Source organism: Falco rusticolus, chromosome 4 (assembly GCF_015220075.1).
Source record: "Falco rusticolus isolate bFalRus1 chromosome 4, bFalRus1.pri, whole genome shotgun sequence".
Taxonomy (NCBI): Eukaryota; Metazoa; Chordata; class Aves; order Falconiformes; family Falconidae; genus Falco; species Falco rusticolus.
This window is the reverse complement of record NC_051190.1, coordinates 105,358,941-105,381,858: the sequence shown is the minus strand read 5'-3', so window position 1 is coordinate 105,381,858 and position 22,918 is coordinate 105,358,941. Positions and strand designations below refer to the sequence as shown.

Genomic DNA, 22,918 nt, shown 5'->3' with positions numbered 1-22,918 from the left:
TCTTTGCCTTAACTTCAAAGAAATTGTTGGCTGCATTAAAAAAAAAAATGCTGAGACTCACATATATTGACATTCCTAACCATTGCTGCAATTCTCAGATCAAATCATGACAAAAAGTGTGTATTTTAATGCTTACCATTATCAGTTTTGAGATTTCCATTGCTGAGCTGTTTTAACCGCTTCTGATGGGATTTGCCATTGTAGTGGATTTGTGCCTGAGCAGCAGAGTTCAGTTGAATGTTACAAACATTACACAAAGTGAAATTGGTGTGTTTCTTTTCTCTCTCCTTCTTTTCTTCAGTGCCATCAGGTCCTAATTCTTTCTCACCTTCCCTGTCCAGGACGGATGTGAAATCTGAACTGTATGAGTGGTTGTCGACTGGTAAATCAGGGCTCCAGGGCTTCTTCATATTTTCTGCAGGGTGAAAAACTGTAAGAGGGAAAATTGATGAGTAATACAAAACAATACACACAAGATTTCTAAAATTGCAAAAAAGTAAAAGGCAGAAAATCATTCTTTGCATTCTCCTATCTTAACACTACATTTCTGCTCATGTATTTTGCTTTTTGTTCATGTTTTTTAGCTCTGCTATTTAATATGAGTAACTTCACAGCCACTCAATGAATGTTCAGATGTTCAGGGGCACTACCAAATCTATCACTGGAGCCAACCTGTCACAGGGATTTTTTTAAAAAAATATTTTTTAAAATTATTTCTATTTTAACCATTGATTAGTTTAACTTTTTAAGAATTATCTTATGAAAATGAACCTTACAAATGTCAAGTTAGAAATCTCTGCAAAGTCTAGATGAAGGTTATGACATCTTAAGTGTTACCTTCACTGGGACACTGTATTGGTGCAGGTGCCTAAGTGCTGGAGGGCGGCCCCTCCGGGACAAAGCCAGGGGCTGTCCCATGCTGGGGACAGCTGGTTGCTGGCAGCTCCAAAACTGACCCACCAGTGCCCAAAGCTGAGCCCATCAGCCATAGATGTGGCACCCCTGTGATAACCTGTTTGAGACAGATAACCTATATTCAGCCACTGTCCAGCAGCTGAAACAACTCAGAGAAACAGTCCTGTGGACAGTGGAAAAGGAGGAGGAGGAGGTGCTGCAGGCACTGGAGGGCAGACTCCCCTGCAGCCCCTGGTGAAGACCACGGTGAGGCAGGCTGTCCCCCTGCAGCCCATGGAGGTCCATGGTGGAGCAGGCACCCACCTGCAGATCATGGAGGAGCCCATGCAGGTGGAGAGGAGCCTACACTGGAGCAGGTTTTCTGGCAAGACCTGTGACCCCATGGAAAGGACCCATGCTGGAGCAGCTTTTCAATAATTGCAGCCCACGGGAAGGACCCTCACTGGAGCAGTTTGTGAAGGACTGCATCCCATGGGAAGGGCCCCTTGCTGGTACAGAGGAACTGTGAGGAGTAAGGTACAGCAGAGATGAAGTAATATGGATTGACCACAACCCGTATTGTCCTGCACTGCTCAGAGGTGGGGGAATAGTGTAAAAGAGTCAGGAGAGAAATTAAGCCAAGGAAGAAGTGGGGGGACAGAGGGACAAAGTGGTTTAGGGTTTTGTCTTTGCTTCTTACCATCCTACTCTATTTTAATTGGCACTAAATTAAATTAATTTTTCCCAAGCTGATTCTCTCTTGCGCGTGACGGTAACCCGTAAGTGCTATCCCTGTCTTCACCTCAACCCACAAGCTGTTCCACCTTATCTCCCCCTCCCTGCCCTCGTGTGGAAATGGAGTGAGAGAGCGGCTGGGTTGGGTGTCCAGCAGCCAGTCGAGGTCAATCCACTACAGAAATACAAGTAGTTATTACAGCAGAACTATTTTATAATCCTTTCTAGGATTAAATCCATATGTATCACTTTTTGATTTTTTTTTAATATAAACTATACAATAAATAGGTCAATAAACTCTGTGTGGAGAGCAACCTATTGTTACCATTCCATTACACACACTCCTACATTCAAATACTCCACTTGACTAATCGCTACAAATTTGTAGCTGTTTTAGCACTTAGAAATGCAAGATGCATTTTTGAAGCTGAAAAAATCAAAATCAAGGGGGGGGGGGAAGGGAAAGTTAGTCTCTGTTTCCCATATTTATATATATTGGTGTTGCAATCAACAGAAGAAAAATATAAAGCCCCTACATTTTAGTCAGCTAAGCTTAAATGCATAGACTTCACTCAAGTTTATTAATTACATATTTAGCAACCCCTAGTCATACTTTTTCCACTCCTGTGAATGCTTTCAAGCCCAAGTCTAATAATTTCACAACATCTCTGGTTCAAAATAGTTCAAAGACAAATAATAAACATATTCCATTAGTTCTTATCTCAACCTCCCAGGACTGTAATTCAAGGATAGTTAACTTCAATTTGGCTAATACGAAACTGCAACAATTACAGAAATGAGAAGGCAATCCCACCTGTAGAACTTCAGCTGAAACCAATGTAAATAGGAGTTTATGTGATTAAAGGTGGACAGAAACGGCACAGGTGAACAAGTGCTCTGAGCACAGCAAACCTAATTTACTATTCAAGGAGTGCAAAAATGTTACACCAACTTAGCATCTTGATGAGACCTTTATAAAACATATAAATCTTTGAACTGCTTGTTCTCCCAGACTTTGTGAATAAATGAAGGTCTAGCCGAAGAATCTAATCTGTACTTTGAGTGACAAAATTACTGCAGCCTTCAATATGATACTATTTGGTCTTTAACTGACAAATCAGTCAACCTAGAGACAAGAAAGATGATTGCAGCAACACAAGAAAATGTGCTACAGATGCCTTTAATCCCAGATCCAGACAAGGTTCAGTACCTAAAAATAAGTCTAAACAAGTCTTCAGATTTGTGTCTGATTACACCAAAATACTGCAAATTGTTCTCGAGAGCTTCAAGTATTGTAAATTTCACCAGCTAAACGTTTTGACAGCCCTGCTGTCATTTACTGCCTTCCAATCAAACCATAAAGACAAGTTTTTCCTAAAGCTGCAAATCTATACCTATCAGTATTCCAAACAGTTTCAACCTTAGTTTTCAGATTTGTATGCTTTCTAATTAGTATTGTGTTCTTCTATGCTATCTAAACCCTATTTCATTTAAGAAAGTACATGCCCCGTTCTGAGAGGAGCTCTGCACTTGCTATAGCTTAAAACCTCACTCAACCAGTTCAGTCAGCATTATTATTTCTGCTTTTGTGTACAGTCAACCCTTATCTAGGATTTTAGTTGTCTAAAGCAAGAGGTGAGAAAGCAGGCTAAACACCTAATTCCAAAGCAAAATTAAAGAGGATAAAAAAAGCAGCATAAAAGTAAGTCAAACCTATTATACCAGTTGTGCTCATAGGAACTTCTATTGACAAATCACAACAACCCCTTATGAGACGGTGGAAGCTTAGGAGAAAACCTGAGGTTTGACTACGGAAGGTCTGTACCATATCTCTTCTAATAGAAGGAGGAGGTTTCTCCTGAGCAAGCAGCAGCAATCCATCAACCTCTCAGCCTTCTGTAATTTGCTGGAGATATTGTTCACTCTAAAGAGAGCTATATTCAGCTGTCTAAAATATTTTTAAATTAAGAAATTCAATCTTTAATCAAAATTACAAGGATTAAAATACAAACCCAAAAGCACTAGTTTAACTGAATTGGTCTAGATGACAGTAACTTTTCAGGAATCCCCGTTAATATACATGCTGTAAATTAATATACATCAATCTTTTGCATTGAAAGCATTCCCCACTAGAGAGCAGTACAAATTTAAAATTACAAGTACAATATATCTCTAGATCTATAGTGTTAGTCATATAGGCATGAGATTACTATAATAAAACAGATCTTCTAACCAAGATGTAAAACTTTGTAAGCAAATACAATCTAGTAAATTAAACAAACATTGTGTATTGTGTATACACGTCTAATTCCTTTTGAAACATTTACACAGATAAACTGGCAACCTAATAAAGTGTATTAGCATGTTATTACATCCCTCTAATATTCCAGTCAACACAGCCTAATCTATGAGAGTTTATTTTTGGCATATAGAATATTTCTGTCTTGCATTCTAATCTCATTCCAGAAAAAGAAAGTATAAAATGCATACTCTATAAAGGCACAGTAAAATAATAAGGGAAATTCCACCCTGGAAATAAATGATTCAAGCTTCTAGCATTTGATTTGTGCTTTCATTAGAAAGTTATGATTGCACTAGAGCTTCAATACATTTTTGCCTATTGCCATGTCTCTCAAATCTGGACGAAGAAGGGGACAATTTATAACTGCAGACTAGGTGACAATTAGGAAAACAGAAGTTCCAGGATACATATTACACTACTGCCTACCACCATTTTCTTTACAGATATACAGTGACTTCTGAATATGTAATGGCACAACTAAAGTGAAACATTACACACCTGCACAAACCACTTGAGCCGATGCTGTGAGACAGCCTTACGTAGCAGTACACAGTATGTTGATTGGACACAAATGGTTTGAGTAAAAAAAAAAAAAATCCCAAACTTGAAGACAAAAACTTCTGGAAAAACAGAAGTACTTTAGGATTAAAAACATCCTGAGTCCTTCTTAGTATTCCTTAAAGGACAAGGAAACAGACAGAGCAAAGGATAAGGAAGGGGAAGATATCCAACTGAGTATAACTTCCTGAGCTACTTTTAAAATAAAATTTACCGTTCTAACTAGTATTTGAAAGGAAAAAGTAAATCAAGTTTGTGGAATCTTGTAAAGATCCACCAAATATTTAAACTAATGCAGATGCAGATTAATTATTGCAAAGCAGCAGAATTTCAGTTCATTCCTACATCATTGCATAATTCTGTTTTCTGGAGTGAAAGGTTTTGGAAGCAATTTTGATTGGTGGGGTTAAGGAAAAGAATCCTTCTTTTATTCTATTAGGAGATTACATGGAATATGATTAGAAGAAAACATTATAATCTTAATTTCAAAAGCAATTTTAAATTGTTACGGATATCTTATTGGTTTGAGCTGCTGATCCTATGTGGAAATAGATAAGCACTAAATGAAAACCCTCCTTGCCTACCATCATATTATAGAGTTCACCTTGCAAATGAAGTCATCAGTTTTGCAGATAACTTTCCTCTCCCCCCCCCCCAAAAGAAAAAAAAAAAAAGGAAAAAAAAAGAAAGCTAACTTCTCAATCTTTAGGAACCCTAATGAAGACTGCAGTGAACTGGAAAGGAATGAGTAAGGCAACCAAGAACTCAAAATTTCAAGCCAATTTAAATAGCATTGCAGATAGATGCTTACATTTGTTTTCCCTAGAGCGCTGAACTCAATTTTGGCTCAATGATGCTTACCAGTAAAATGAACTTTGCATGACATTATAGCTTTGTTTAGTAGAAAACTGTCCCATGTGGAAAACGAGCACAACTACAATTTGTAGAGTTTGCTGCCTTAGCTAACATAGCTACTGCCTGGGGATTTCTCTTCTGAAATGTGCTTGGATGTAAGGGATTAGAAATTACATCCTTCCCATAAACAATCCTTATCTTCTTAACTGAAAGACAATAGCACACTTTCTATTCAAGGATGTTCAAAGGAAGCTCCGCTCATTTGTATTACAAGTAATTGTTTCATTTCCAAACTGTCTTGTCAGCATAGAACCATCCCAGTCACTGTGACTTTGACCCTGTGCACATAATAGCCAAGTATGTTGCATACATTTAAGAGACCAACGGAGTATATGAACCCCAGATTAAGAGACCACTACACAGGTTAAGTCAGCTGTATTCAGTGCTGACCACTTGCCATTGATGAATGACACAGTACATCTTCAAGAATGCCTCCACATCTCCTTCTCAACAGGTCACTACAACAAATACATTCCTGTAATTGCTGAAGGATAGAATATACAGACAGGACATTACAGACCAAAGTCCACTAATTAAAACATTCAGGGATTTCTAATATTTCATTCCAAGACTGTGAAAGACATTTAAATGGCAATCATCAAAGATGCAGATGCTTGCATCTCAATTATTCACCCCTAGTCTCTGAAGCCACTGTAAATCTCACAAACAGGGCCTATGTCAGATCTCACTGTGACATAGACTAAAATTATAAACTTGGGTGCTTTGTTCTCAGAAACTTTTATTCCTCTTCCATTGCTGATGTCTATGTTGTAGATCTCAAGTTAGATGGGATGAATCTCACTCTGCCTGCCATAACAGCCTCTTCAAATGCTAAAAGGACTGAACTTTTGCAGGTAATAATAAATCCCAGTTTTCAGATAACAACAGATATGAACAGATAGCTGCTGTTTTCAAAGAAACTGTTGCTAATGCAATGTTTAAAAAAAAAAAAGAAGAGTAGTAAAAAAAAAAAAAAAAGATCAACCACTTACCAAAATCCTCTCCTTAATTATCACTTTGTCAGCTTTCATGTCTTGGGGGAATGTTACCAGCACACCACAAAAACCCCTCTGGGTAATAACTTGAATCTTCAAATCTTTTCAAACATAAATTTGGTGCTGTATCTTTCAGGTAATAGGACGTTACTGTTTGATGACAGTCATGGTAGCACAGTGACCTTTGCGTCAGCCTTTTAAGAATCTCTACCACACTGAGCCAATATATGTGACAGGACCCTTCCCAAAGCTGGTATCTGTATGCTAAGGTCTATCCCATTTACCTGTTAGGTTACTCAAAACCCCCTTTTGCATTGGGTACTTGTAATGCCTTTACCAAGAAACCAGTGACAGCTAACTTGCCTTTGCAAAGTCTAGATAGACCTCACTGAATAAAACGTTGACTCTATAAAATTTGTTGCTGGGAGAAACTTAAAATGAACATATTGCCATCTATTTTATACATGGATGGAGGGAGCAGGATAGCCTGGGGGAAGGATCAGGAATACAGAAATAAAACAGCTTTTGCCTCCTCCACCCCCATTATCACTGGATGATGTGGTCCCAACACTTCAGCCTTCCAGTTTTGATCAGGTTGCACCTGCTCCTGGTTTTCAGCCCAGACCAATTTAGGTCACGAATAGTCTATTTTACACATTGCTGCTGTGGCAGTTACAAACATGCAATGAGAAGGACAAACAATGGAAAACCGGTGAAAAGGCACTCATGATAAAAGCACTGCATCTCTGAAATGCAGCTCCCTCCCAAATGACCTGAGTAACCTTCAGGATATGCTGCAGGACTAATCTGTTTTCTCTGGATGGATGAATGAACGTCATTTCAGTGGAAGAGCTACTGGGGAATGGGAACCTACTGGGATTGTAAAGGCTTTTTTTAAAAATAATTGATTTTTCAGGACCTTCTTTGTTCTGAGTCTTTCAGATTTTACTGTCTCTCAGATGAAAATTAAATACAAAATAGTATATAATACAATAAAAGCTGATGTGAAAATGTAGAAAATACACGCATTAAGTAATTTTACACTGTTGGTAGGCTTTTCTACTAAGAGTTTCAGGACTGCAAGAATAATCACTTGCTTCTAAAAAGCAAGGAGGAGTTTCTCAGGTCATACATCCAAGAGCTAAATTACTAGTCAGTGATAAAACTACAGACAGAAGTCAGTATTTCTTGTTGCTGTCTGACTCGTACAGCACACATCAAATCTCATTTAAAGCCACTATTTACCAAATTTTCTCTTCAAAAAATCCACACAAAATACAGTAGAAGAGGTAGCTTAGGAGAAAAAAAAAAAAAAAAAAAAGGTAAGTCAAGGAGAGAAACACCTTATTATCCTGTTTATTGTTCCTCTGTACCCTTCCAGCTCCTCCCAATCTCACTGCTGCGAGCTGTTATACCACTTCAATCATCCATGTGAATAATAAGAAAATCATAATCATCATCATCCCAGGTGATTTTTGTGAAATTTAAGAGGAAAATAACCTCTCGAGCAAAAATTGCATCAAGTGAAAGAAATAAAGGCAGGTTTTCCTCATGTGTTTATTGCTGGGGGAGGGGGTGGGGTGGGCAGACGGGGATGAAGTGGAAGGAGATGGAGGTTATTTGGGCTTGGAGGGCTTTGTAACTTAAATGTCTATGTCCTGGGACTCATCCCGAGAAATGCATCTCTGCAAACTGAACCCTGTAAGAGCAGATTTTTATCCATTTGAAATAGGATCATTCTATATTCATATACCTTGAGCAACAGCACAGAAAATAAAAGCCTGGGCTTTTGTTTTGTTTTGCCAGGAGAGCACTTAAATTCTCAAGGAGGGCTGCATTTCAATACTGCAGAAAAGGAACAGACTCCAGCCTATCTCCTGTCACAGCCACACACACCACGAGTTCCTAAAAGAACTTATAGATGAACTAAACAGAAAAAGTTCATCATTTCTTGGTTCAGCAGTTCCCTCATGCCAGAAGCAACCAACAGACATCTCATGCTCTCAAAATATACTGCAGTCATTTTTTTAATTGAGTTCTATAAAAAGCGCTAAGCACTAATCAACACCATATGTTATTCAATTAGCTAGTAATACATATCTATTTCTCAAGCCTATGCTAACATAATGGAGCACTTTGGGTGGTTTGCAACTATTTAAAGACCAAGTAATTAATTTGCAAACATCAGCTTCTAAAATCTGAGAAGCACTACTGTGGTGACTTAGAGCCAATGCCAAGCCATGAAAACTCCCTCATTTGCTCTTTATTTAATCCGTTTTCAGAAAGGGCCCTTGTGAAGACAGATTTCTGCCTAAAATAGGGTCAAAGAAAGAGACAGGTTCAGCCGTATGTCTGGTACCCAGGCCCCAAGGGATGCTCTTCCTATGAAGGTGAAGCAAGATGTTTGCCTTGCCTCACCTCCATCTCCACCACCTTGTGGTATAGACCACCTACAGAAGGCAGTAGTTAAAATGGCAAAAGGCCCAACTAGCAAAGCTATGAAAGCTCAGCCTATGAAGAAAACTTGTTGTTGCCATGCACCCTGAAGTGTATTTTTTTTCTATATTCTTGACTTCCATATTTGAGAATTCCCCCCTCAGCCTTGAAACTCCTGTCAACAGCACTCTGAGTTGGCTAGGCTCAAAAAGAAGGGACAGAAGCGTCTGATCACAATTTAGGCTGCCAGTACTAGACAAAGCCATGGGTTTAGCATTATTTCTGAAAAAGTAGGCAATCAGGACAGATTTTAAAGGTCAGGTGAAACACTGCAGATTCTTCAAGTTATTAACTCTGAGCTACACATAAATTAAACCATCTAGCAGGGTCCAGAGACAGGTGTAAAGAAAAAAGACATCCAGAAGGAAAGGACAACTGACCTTTTCCTACAGAACTACCATAATTTTGTAGGTATTGGAATTAGAATCATAGAATTGTTTAGGTTGGAAAAGACTTTCAAGATCATCAAGTTTAAACATCAATCCAGGACTGCCAAGTCCACCACTAAACTATGTCCTAAGCATCACATTTACCTGTTTTTTAAACACTTCCAGGGATGGGAATCCCATCACCTCCCTGGGCAGCCTGTTCCAATGCTTCACCACCCTTTCAGTGAAGAATTTTTTCCTAATACCTAATCTAAACCTTCCCTGGTGCAACTTCAGGCTGTTTCTTCCTATGGCTTGTCACTTGGGAGAAGAGAATGAGAGAACACCCGCCTCACCACAACCTCCTTTCAGGTAGTTGTAGAAGTCTCCCCTCAACCTCCTTCTCTCCAGGCTAAACAACCCCAGCTCCCTCAGCTGTTCCTCATAAGACTTGTGCTCTAGACCCTTCACAGTTTCATTGCCTTTCTCTGGACACGCTCCAGTACATCAATGTCTTTCTCATAGTGACAGGCCCAAAACCGAGCACAGTGTTCAAGGTGCGGCCTTGCCAGTGCCGAGGACAGGGGGACAGGGGGACGGTCACTGCCCTCATCACGCTGGCTGTATTCTGATCCAAGAATATTACTTTTGATTTCACAGATAAAAATCACCTCTTTCAGCCTCTCTGGATCAACTCCCTGATGTGGCATCAGACTACAACCTGTCATCCAGATAGCCTCAAAGTGCCGTATTCACCTTAAAGTTCTTCAGTTTTCCTAGTACCTAAATACCCAGTCAAATCTTTGTATTTCAGCAGACAATAAAAGCATGAACATTTGTTTGGGCGTAATGAGCAACTCATTTTTGCAGACGAGTAAGTTCCGTTCTTAATACTCTAATACAACCACTAGCTACCACAGTATCCAAAGAGGTAATTTTTAAGTTCAGTTAGTGTTTTTTTTCCTCATTTGTTGATAGGTTATATCTTCAGAAACACAAGTCACTTTTTCTTTTCTTTTGTGGTTAAGTATTTCTGCAATATGCCGATGAATAAACATATACAACATGAAACAGAAAAAGAATTAAAAGGCAAGTCACATGAATGAGCTCTGTGGGAATTCTGCTTAAAAAAACAAACAAAAAAACCCACCACCCCCCCAAAAAACTATCACAGAATAGAGAATGATAATTTTGAGACAGAGTTCATCCCTACAATCATTATTACGCATATAAAACACAGCCATCTGACACTGAACAAAATAAAATAAACTTGCAATAAAAGTAGTCATGGTGGTGAAGAGGAAATTAAAGGTCATAAGCATGGGTTTAATAAAACCCAGAATTACTTTTTTTCTTCTCAATTCGGGAGGAATGTCAGAAATCTGTGGTTTGTAGGGTTTGGGGCTTTTTTTCCCCACAGACACAATTTCAGAAATTATTATTGTCTTGTTCTTTGCAAGATGATTTCTCAAGATTGCCAGAGTTCTATCATTTGAATTCTTAAATCCTCTCTGGCCTCAGGAAACAGCAATGTTTCTTACATAAAACCAGCCAAAAGTTAGAAGTCAATCTCCCCAGTCTTTTTGTTATACCTTTGTTTTAGGAAGTTGCTATGTGGATATTTTTTAAACAAACAGGCCTATAAAACAAAGAACCATAGAAGAGCAAAAAAGCAATTTCAGTGCTTCAATCAGTTACACTTTGGAATAAATTTCCAGATCAAACAAAATATTGTACATTTTGCTTCCCTGTAAATGCACATTTACAAACACCTGTTAAAAAAAGCTTGAGGAATTAGGGCTTATATTTGAGTATTATCATTTATACTTTCACAGAAGTAATCGTTTTTTCAGATTATCTGTTCATTATAAAATATTCAGGTAGCTCTGGCAGCATTTACAAGCAAAGGGTTTTTTTTATTAATATTATTTTATTGCTTCATTACACCCACTGTAATGTTGAATTTAATGGAGAGCAGATCATTTTCCAAACAATGTAAACACATCAAGGTGAAAGTCTGCTGCATTTGGAAAGGTTAGCAGATGTTTTTGCAAGTGCATGTGCAAGTTATTGTCATTTATCTTATTCTTGCACCTTTGGACTGCAAACAAAGAGGATGCATTTAGTGCTGCATTCATGGCAACACGAACATAATTTCTGCTAGTTTACAGCACATGGTTTTGAGGGTATAATTTGCAGCTTTAGTTGAGAAATATAAACATACTGTATATAACTTAAAAAGCATATTCTCTGCCATGTCTTGACAGCCAAAGTCTTCCTCATTATATCCAAGGCTGATACAATGTTCTTCCATGTCAAACATACATTTACTTCAATCTCTTCATCAATATTATGGTTTTAGAGATAAATGTCTAGCCAACTAGACTATGTATTGGTAAAAAATCTGAAAACCAAATTGGGAGATCTGGACCTTTCCATGTTTCCCCAAGATGACACAGTGTCCTACAGCAGCAGCTAAAATCTTTTGTTACAGACATGCAAGGCCAACATAGGGCTTCACTTACGCAGCTGGGGAATTATTTTAACACAAAGCCTATCTGTCTGTGTCACATTTCTAATAACCTTTTCATCACAGTACCCAGATGTAATGCATTTATAGAAATGCTTATGCATCAAAAATAAAAATGTGCAAATGGAATCCAATTACTAAAAAGAGAAACTGGGATGATTTATTTTTTATTTGTGACAAATTCGGGTGATTCACTATTAGCAAATGCAAATGCATTTTCAAGATATGATTGCTATAATACCATAGGTTGAGTATATGTCCCAGTATACATCCAGGAAAATGTATCATAGAATATCAGAACCTAAGAGGACCTACTGGGCAATGAGATACTTACTGCAGTAACTTTTTCCTTGCATTGCTTTCCCATGAGTTTAATATACTCCTCTGTTAAATTGTGTGTGGAAAATGAAGGTAGGGGACATCGGGGAGAATTTCCTTTTATTTTTTATAAGTTACATACATGAAAAGAGCTTTTAGGGTATGTATAAGGGGAGGGCTTGAAATTATTTCTGTACATTTTTATTGATCATATATAATTCAATAATAAAAATATGGAAATAGAGGAAAACATGGACAAAAATGACATTTCAAGCCCATAACCTCCTCCCCTGGTGCAGGGACAGCTGCTTCACTTCACTAGTAAAAGTCAGCCCCTGTTTATTTTACAAGATATTCCAGCAATACCTTCCAAAATCTAGGAAATTACCAGAGAGGCCCAGGAGCTTGCTGGACACATTAATCAATGACGGTGTCTTAATATTGCTAAAATACAACATAGGCTTCCAGTTTTGCATAAATATACATATCCTTTCTGTGCAAAGTTGTTCTGGGCCACTGTCTTAAGGATTCCACCACAGTATTTTTTTATTAGGCTTTATACAGCATAGGTTGCTAACAATTAAAAGGCATCAGTACTTCTGAAACACCCTCACATGACTGGAAGTAATTTTTTGTCCTAAACCAATATATTTCTAAAAAAGAATCATGGAAAGCATGGGAATAATACCACACACACAGAGAAATTAGAATAACTGATGCTTTCCAGCCTTCTCTGGGAGACCTTCACAGCAGTACTTCCCTTACTGCACTTTGCAGCAAATGCTCAGAGTGCAGACCCAGAACGGCTGCTCTTGGGAAGCCTAAGCACTTTGCTCAGCCACTGTGCTCTGCAAAAACTACTGCTGCTGAGTCTGTAAAATATTTCCAGTTCCGCTGACCATCTGCAATCTCCCTCAACCTGTCAGGGTGGGCTGAAGCTGTTAAAAACTTCTGAGAAGTCATGCATGGTAGAATTTAAAGCTCTGCAAGACCTATGAAGTTTCTTCCTTCAGCCATGCAGATTCAGATGAAGCAGCTTACAAACTTTACTAAACAGAAGTTGATAAAATCCCTGGGACTTGCCTGACTACTTAATTTTTCAGAATAACAGCTCTGCTTTGCATTAAAATATTTGTTAGCACTGAAGGTCATTTAAGACTACTGAATAAAATATACATGACAATTTCAGTACTAACTCATTTTGAAATGTGATTTTTTGACAAAAGGTTAGAAGACTTCACAAAATATTAAATGGTCTAATATTTCAAGGCTTTTAACCTCAGAATTAGTTTGTCTGATTAACCTCATCACCTAAAACATTGCACCTCACTGGACATGCACAAGACTTCAATCTAAATGAACTTTTTCAGAGAAGTTAGAGAAGTGTTAAACACAAAGGATTAGCAGTGCCCTTAGATACTGACAGAGCTTACAGTATGGTGCTCCTTCCACTAAAGCCAGATCTCTAACAATCCATTTTCCCAAAATGGCAAGACAAACAAACACTCCTGTAGAGGTGCAAGTCAGGACAGCAGCCACTGAAGTCAGTGGCATCACATTGGCATAAAACCAGTGCAAGAACAGCAGAATCAGATCCACATTTTCCTTCTACCTAGACACTCATACAGTGATTTCAGCATCTCAGCAGTCACTGGTGATTTTAGCATCTCAGTAGTCACCATAATTTCTGCTGTTCTTGCTATGCATTATAGAAACTGTCACTTTTTAAATTTATGGTATCTTTTACAGCTTGGGTTAAAGAACACTTAAAGCACTTTCAGTGTTTGATATACCGCTACCATAGAAGAATAGAAATGAGAGTCCTTTATTAATTTAGACCCAGACTACCAGACTATTCACACTAGCAGTCTCAGGGAATTTTAATGGGATTACCTGCATGAGTAAGAACTTTTATATGACAAAAGCTTTGCAGGACTGCAAAGCTTTTCTAATCAGAGAAGGGAAAAACTTAATGATGAAAAAGTATAAAGATTACAACAGCTAAAACTTCATTGTTGACTGTATGACTCACAAGGCTGCAACACATTCACCATGTATTTAATGAATATCTAACCAATCAAGTGGTTTTAGTTTCCTGAGACGATCAGTAAGGTAATAAAAATCCAAACGATGTCAGTTACTTCCATTGTAAACCTTGATGCTGTCAGGTTTGTTTCTTCCCTGAAAGATTTCTTCATTAATAGAAGAAAGATCACTGAACTATGGGCAACAGAGATAAAAAAATATACCTCTCAATACACATTCATTTATTTTTGTTTCACTTTGATGGCAATCAATTTGAAATCTTTGTTACATTTTCATTTTGTCTGTCACAGAGTCATATGAAGAGTAAACACTGCACATAAGCAAAGCCATCAAAAACACAGCCTAAAACCAAACAACTGAACAAATGACCTTCCCCTAAGCCACTGCACACAAGAGACTACTCCATCCTACCTCTCATTTCCCTAGTTTAGACAAAATCATCATTCTTTTACTTAGCATTATTTAAATCCGGCCCAATAATGTCATTTGCAATCAACATTCACCGTCAAGAAGCAAATGGGAACGGCTTACCTTGCTGTGTAACAGTGCTATCCACTTCAGCATGCCTTGCTCCTACAGCACATACACATCTGGAACCAACATAAACTCACTGTCATCAACTGCTTTTCACAAATCACTTGATTATTGATCACTACACTTATTGCTCTTCATTGACTGAGCCTCATTCCACATTACTGCTCTCCTGCTGCCTCAGCAAATCCTGAAATTTTTATTGCAAGAATTCACATGCAAAGCAAAGCAGTGAACCTGAACCTTCACACTAGATACCTTCTTACTATACCAAGACTTTTTGCAGTGATCTGCGTTTAAGTAAAAAACAAAAAAAAAGGCAAAAAAAACCCCAAAACCAAACAAACCCCCCATTTGTCCATTACAGTTGCAGTCTTTACCCAAATATAAGCAAAAAGAGGAATTCTTTTTCCTTTTGTAGCGCACTATGACTTGTATCTTTTATTTTTACTGTAACAGACACATTTTTTCATTATTGAAGAATTCAAAGATCTGTAACATACAATTAACTAACCACATGGCTTTAGGAAGGTAATTGCTCTGAAGGGCCACAACTACTTGGGAATCTACAAGGACTTTTTTTGAAACACTGTCTGCAACAAAGCATACATTTTTCTGTCCTGCCAACTAACTTCAACCCTTGCATGTGATAAGTAACTTCAAGGACAGGAAAGTTTATTGTATGTACTTATTTATACATAAATAATATATATGTGCTTACATATACAGATAGATATATCCAAGGCTTTTGAAAGTAGTATCAATGGGGTCATTTGAGCAAATCATTTCAGGTCAAAACCACCAGAAATTTTCTCTCAAAGAACTTGGCTAAAATCAACGTTTTTCATGCAAACAAGGCGACAATGGCTTTTCAGCTTTCCTTGCACAAACTTAAATTTCAATGAGAAAGAAGAGCAAAAGCCTCTGGGGCTTCTGGCCCAAGCAACACTAAGTCACTAGTTTCAAATTTTTTCCTGTACAAGAACGTGCTCATATTACAGCCAATTAGTACAGCCAGTATCACAACCACCCACTAACAGCTGTTCAGCACTGTTAGGGGTTTAAGGCAGGAGACAAAGGCAATACTACTCTTCCTGCTGCCACCATTTCAAACATCAAAAGAGGTATCAGAGAGTGGGTGGGTTTTCCACAAGTGCAAGCCTACCAGAAGCACAAGAACCCCAGTGGCAAACTATGAAATGAAAGAAAGCAGCCAATGCCCTAGATACCAGCAGTTTCACAGTAGCACAGTATTTTGTCACACCTGTGAACACACCACAGGATTTTATTCTCCTGAGAGAGCATTCTGTCAATAAAGAGATTAGCACTGACAAATGATAACCCAAGATCTTTTTATTTCTGCCTGCAGGAGTCTTTTACTCACCACAGAGATAAAATTCAGCAACCCTGGCAAAACACATGATCAAACATAATGGACAAAACTACACAATGAAGCCAAGCTATATTCCATGCCTGAGCTTTCCTCTCACACTGACTTTGCAGAGTTCATCCTTCAGAGAACCTTCTGGCCTCCACCAATTTGCAAGAGTAATGAAAGATGCAGCCACTTGATAATGTTACCTGCCTCCATAACCTCACATTTCTGAGCCCGCATGCAAGGGCTTTCTGTTTTCACCAAACAGAACAGGAACCCACCCCACTAATTAACTAGGGTTAATCAGTGAGCGCAAAGGGTGTGGGGGCTGGGGGGGAAGTGTGTGTGTATGCATATGTATAAAGAAACGCAGCTAGAGGAAATCCACTTTGCTATTGTCGCTGTTAGCTCGGTAAGGTTTGTTGTCTATTTTAATAACAGTAACTCTGTAAATTGTGGGACATTCAGATCTTAGAACTGCACTTCAGGATTATCCCAAGGAATAAACAGAAAGGAGAGCACCATAAGGCTGACCTTTAGGAGACTCGTGAAGTCAAAACTCTTGACAGTCCCATGGGCTGTCACCCGGCAGATACTCAATTATGAGCAACTCTGCATTAAACTTGGCCAGAACATGCAGTCCACGCTTGTAACAAACCTTGGCTATGCAACATACCAAAGCTCATTAGCTTCCCATGTTTATAACCACACTCACTTTCACATTTTTTCCTCATTTTATTTTTATATCATGTCCACTAAGCTAATTTTTTGGCCCAGCTCGATGTTGCTAATCACTCGCATAAGCTTCCCCAAAAAATACTACAAAGAGCTTTTTTCCTGGAGCACTTAGATTTCACGCTTCCTCCCAGTTCCTCGTATCAAATGGCTGCATCTGGAGCTGACCATTTACATTAGGCTGCAGAACAGTCCTGTGCCACCACGCTCCCAATCACTCCAACACCCCCAACCGCTTCCATACTGGCAAATACAATCCCCCTTCTCCAAGCAGATTCATGACACAGAGCTTTTCATTGCACAGAACAAACACTTTCTTTAAAGCAGAAGTCTTAAGACATATTAATAACTTTTTGAATTTTGTATCAATACGAAAGGCACGGTTTAGAAGCAGAAAAATAACATGCAGTCCACAGCTGCATTATCGTGAAGCCCGAAGATCTTTCATTGCCACTGCAAATGGAATTACTTTCTCAAAGTATACTGAAGGAAACGCGCATCATCTGAAAAAAATGGGTTGGATAGAGTGCCTACAAAGACACAACAGAGACAACACCTTTCTGAACTCACAAATATAGCAGAAGTGGGTTTAAATTATATTTTTTTTTTATTTATTAGAATGTAAAACCAAGGTGTAGATAATATTATGAAGTACTGTAATATTTTAGCACTGGAAATAGCAGTGAAGTTGGGAAGGTTAGGTATGCGCACTATTGTATTTTCATCATTACCTGTAGGAGCTTGAGGAAAATACCTTAAAGAATAACACTCAGGGTTGCTACAAGTGACCTTGTTGAAACCCATTTTGTAAATCTGTTAATCTTTTACAATTCCTGTCTGTATCCCAGTGAAAACACTTCAGTCAATCATGCAGTTGCCATGTGCAGTAGGAGGTGATTTCCAGGCTCCTAACTTAGCGCAGATTCTAATGCTAAAGGACAATTTCTCTCCTTTCCTTCCAGCCCCTCTCTGCTCTGCATCTCCTCCTTTTCTACCCAACTTTATTTTTCACACATTATTGTGCTTTTAAGCAAAACTGTACAAATAACTTTTCTTGTTTGAATGTCAGAGTGCTTTTTGTTAGCATGATACTCTTCCCAGCATGAAGGGAAGTTCAGCAGGATATTTCATAGCCTCTTGTTCCCTTCTGTTTGCTGTTTAAAGGTAAAATACATGAGAAGACTATTCATTTTTCTGCCACTTGGGAATTCAGTAGGAAAAAATACCACAAATATCCCAGACAAATGGCAGGTAAGTTCATGATCATTGTAATATGGTACTTTCTATCTAGGAAGAACAACAAATCCTAGGAACATCCTAAACACAAAAGGTGTATGTTTACATAAAGGTTAATGTCTTAATTTTGGATATCGTACTTTACAAACTGAAAGGACACCACAGGAGAAAAGTCTTCTGAAAAGATTATTTACTCCTCAGTTTCAGTGGTCTTCTCCAAGAAACTGCTGAATAATTGCTACAACTAGTAGCATTTTTATTTAGTACAGTATCTATATCTCAAGTGAAACTTTTGAGGCCATTAATAAAGCTTTGACAGAATGGTTGTATTTTTTGTACCATCTCTTCTTAAGGGATAATATTTTCAAAATTATGCCCAAACTGAGCCTAAAAACAAAACAAACCAAAACCCCTGCAATTAGTATGCTCTGTTGATTGCTTTAGTCTAATTTACATGGGTATTTTTCCGGTTTCTTAAAATGCAATCACTATATAGAAATTAAACCCCCATCCATTCATCAAAACTTCATTACATACGGGAAACATGCAAATACTTCTCCATGTGACTTTAGTAGTCACATGGACTTCTAAAAAAAAAATTACACTGTATTTGGCCGTTTTCTGGCATAAAATTTTGAACCATTATAAATGTGAAATTATTGGATTAAGACACTTATCCAAATGTATTCACCGGACAACAGTACAGTGTATCTTCTAAATCTATTGAAGAGATTTGGAATCCATTTATTGGTACTATAATGCATGTTAAGCAAATCCTTCTGCATTGCTGGAAAAATACTTTGTTCTTTAAGCAATTAATTAGCTAATATTTATTGAGTGCTTTGAACATGTAACATTTTCTGGAACAGCTCAGCACTGTTACCAGAACAGTGTGGGACAGACTTTTGTACACTGCTGGTAAATGCATCTTTGCAGACATTTAAGGATTATCCAACAACTCAGAAGTTAGTTGTGGGCAACTAATAGAGCGCATTTAGGTACTTGACAGGAAGTATTTTTCCATTAGGATTATGGACCAAAATTAGAAAACTATTAGAAAACTCATCTATTTAATTCTATACTGCTTCCCTGGGTTTCGTTTCACTGGTTAAATTCAGGAAAATATTGTATCATGTGTTTTGAATGGACTCAGCCCTATTCTGAATTCTTACAACGTGCTTCAACCCAACCGAGGAACGACTGTACCCTTCTTGTACAAGCATAGAAAATGTAGAGTGGCCTTCATGGATCACGATTTTGTAGGTTCAGGCAGCTTTACAAACAGGAAAGCATTCTCAACATTTGAAAACTAAACCCAACATACATAGGGACTAATCAAAGCTGCCGCTGGAAGAAAGGGGTGACTAGCCACACGAGAGGACTCGTGATGTACAGTGCCCATGCATTTCACTCCTTACCCATCATGCACCACACTGCCCCAGGGCAGGCAGCTAAGAGCGGATGGGTTGGCAGATGAATCATTCCCTGACCTCAGATGAATCATTCCCTAACCTCCTCTCAGTCATTTCCATTGTACACTAAACTCCACTCACACTGTTGTCAATACCATCTACCACAGACCAACACACACACCCCCTCAAACACACGGAGCTAACAACTCTCCTCCTAGTAATAACACTATAGTCAGGAGTTTCCCCAATCTGAGTTACTTTAGGCCTTAAATACAAATAAAGTCCTTTTATAAAGATGATTGCTTATTGTTTCTACTCTGGTGAAGAATTTGAATTAGGCTTATCTTAATTGTATTCGTACACAGTACTTCTAGTGTGTGTTGTCTGAACTCTGCATAAATCAATACCACCATTGAGCTTACCATCACCTTCTACTACAGAAATGCTTCTAGAAAGACTGTTTCAAATACAGTTACTTGATAGAAGCAGATGACATGTAGGTTTCCCAACACAGTCCAAATCTCCTGGGGAAGGGTGAGAAGAGAGATACATGGATTTACATTAGCAGTGAATAATCTGACACACCAGCTTCCTAACGCCTGCTTTTTTGTAACAGAAATACAGGTCGGAGACAAAGACTGAGGTGCAAGAGCTCTTTTCTATTGGCTCGCTCTCTTCAAAAGTTTATTTGGTTCTTCACCTAGAATTCAGTAATCAAGTTTTACTGGATATGTGAAAGCCTTCAACTCACTTGGGGAAAGCCCAGGACTGGTGAATATCAACCCTTTTCAGAAATTCAAATGCGGGAGTCTGGGGTCCAGCATACATTTATCTTTAATTTCTATGGGTCCACACCTTTAGAGTTTTTGATTTACAAATTCTTTCCAAATCAAAAAGCTAAAAAAGACCAGGAGAATATATTAAATTCAGTCCAGGTTCACAAACCTGGTTAACTTGGGCTTGACTTATTTCATGTTGAAACACAACTCACTTGCTCTAACATTTCATTATACAAGTCTTTAATGAGCTTGCTCTTAATCCAGAACATTAAATCCACACTAAAGGCTGGCAAAGGGGATCAAAAGAAATGTAAGTCATATTGTTCAAATTTTAAAGACATCCAGTATATCCCAGTAAACATCAGTTCTTCAATGTCAGCACTTAACAGCAATCATAACACTTGTTTTATGCATCTTACTGAACACAAAGTGTATTCTAGCAAGAAGTTTCAAGGACAAGCATTTCATCCTCTGCCTTGGCATTATAGCCTTGAAGACCCTGAAGAGCAACAGGCTCTTTTCTGCCTTTTAAGAAAACATTTCCACTAATTATTTACCAACCAAGCAGAAACCCAAGAATGGTTCTTCCCCAAAGGATAAAATCAGATGATATCTTAATAAATCTGTGACAAAAGCAAGGTATAAAAATAAGAGAAAATTACGAAGCTTGGGGAATATTTAACTGTACGTTCCAGTATAATCCTGCAGCTATAGATGTGATATTTCTCTTGCAACCAAGAGTTTGTTTGGTTGTTTCATTCAAGTTCCCTACTATTCTACTGAAAATAATACAGGCATTTGAGATGTAGGTCTGGGTTACTTTGTTCCTCCTTCTGGCAATTATTTATTGGTCGTCTTTTTTTTGAAAGAATCTGAAGTGATGTTAAAGTGGGAATAGTGACCCAGCAAGTACATTAGCCACGTTCCCATAAAACACATTCACGTAAGGAGTACAATGTTTGTACTAGCACAATACCTTCTGAAGTGTGTTATGCTCCATACCTTTTTGGGAAAGCTGGTGATTGCATGTAACATTTAATGAAAGATCGCTCTACTGTAAAACAGCAATTTCTTTTCAATTTTCCACTTAGTAATTCAAATCCTCTTTTGAATGTCAACTGCTGGCAATTTGTGTCCTGGCTACAACTTGGTCAGAAAAAAAAAAATTATTAGCATGTTAATAACTTAGTATCTCTAAGGGGTAGTTAATTGATCCTACACCAGAAAGAGAAGCTTCATTTTCAGCCCTATTCTTAATTGTAAGGTGATTATAATTTATCACGATTTTCTAGTTACCTTCATTTCAGTTTGTGGAGAAGGATTTCTTAACAGGCAGTGTGCAGTACTGTCACTAGTTCTAATGAGAGCAACTCACCAAGAAATTTTCACATCCATTAAGATGTAGAAAGGAAGGCCAAGAACATACTCATGCAAATAAGTGGACAGTCTCTAAACAAAACTGCAAGAGGAAGTTACGCAGGCAAAATGCAGCTGCCTATATTAAAACACATGTAGATGTCTGGGAATAGCTTTCTATATAGTATATTATAAATCAATGTATACATCAGACCATGCAGTACCTCCATCCTTTTTTAACCTTTGCAGAGTAAATGGTTTAAGACATGAAAAGACGAAAATTTATGTCCACATCTTTACACAAAACAGTTATTGTGCATATACACAATGTCACTTGTCAACACGGAAATAAAAGGCATCTTTATATAATAAACGTTTTGTTATTACTGGGGTTTGTTATTTTCTGCTAAGAAATGGATCACAAAGATTACATCTAATAGAAGAAAGTGGATAATTAGGATACATAATGGCTATTTCAATATCTGTAATTTTATTTGAAGGAACTACACATAAATGCATAATTTTGGACAAAACTAACAAGGCAGATTTTAATGTACTCTGTTTCTTTTTTTCTTTTTGATCGTTAGAAAGCAGTTTTTAGTAATCTACAATTCAACTGCATTCACAGAGGTAGTTTTTGGACAAAAGCAAAGTGTTCAAGGGAGCCTTTCAATGGCACAGACAACATTTAACCTGTCAGTATGTATGGGAAGCAGTATAGTGCACCTGTTTCATCACAGTATTCATAAATTTGGCTAATATTTGGAACAGAGAACACTCAAATGCTTGCTGCCAAGGCTCAGTCTTCTCCACGACCTTACCCAATGGTATGTTCCTGTATTCGTGCAATTTGTGCAATTTACTCAACAAATTGCATCCATCATGGAGTTCTGACTCAGCTTAGTATCTCACCTTTACCTTACAAGAAACTGAACTGCTCCTTGTGAACTTGCTTGGCAAAGAAAAATTTAAGTACTAGGCATAAAAATACACTGTCTTTTGTGGAAACTAATAAAAGCAGTATTGAAAAAGAGAAATAGCCAGAAAGAAAAGAATTACGGTACTAGACACTGAATGAATCTCCCCAGTTAAACAAACACTCTGCTCATTTGCATTTATGATTGCCCTAATTTACATGGAAAAATTAACAACTAGAAAAAAGGAATAACCTAACACGCTTTGCAACCTGAATTTCAAGTGTCCTTTCTACAGTGGGACATTCAAATGAGGACTTTGGAAACAGCAGAGCTTGTCCCCAGTGCATGTAGTCAGCAGACCACGAAGCCTATGATGGGAAAAGGGCTTTGTGAAACAGGTTCTTGTCTGAAGCAAGGAAC

At 38.0% G+C, this 22,918-nt stretch overlaps 1 protein-coding gene across 1 annotated transcript in view; it reads right to left on the bottom strand.

The window, feature by feature from the left end:
• ZNF385D (zinc finger protein 385D) overlaps nucleotides 1–22,918 on the bottom strand; it is a 437,007-nt gene that overhangs the window by 348,762 nt on the left and 65,327 nt on the right. The window contains exon 2 of the mRNA XM_037386780.1: nucleotides 137–430. Coding sequence (XP_037242677.1) covers nucleotides 137–430 — 294 coding nt within the window. The remainder of the gene's footprint in view (nucleotides 1–136; nucleotides 431–22,918) is intronic.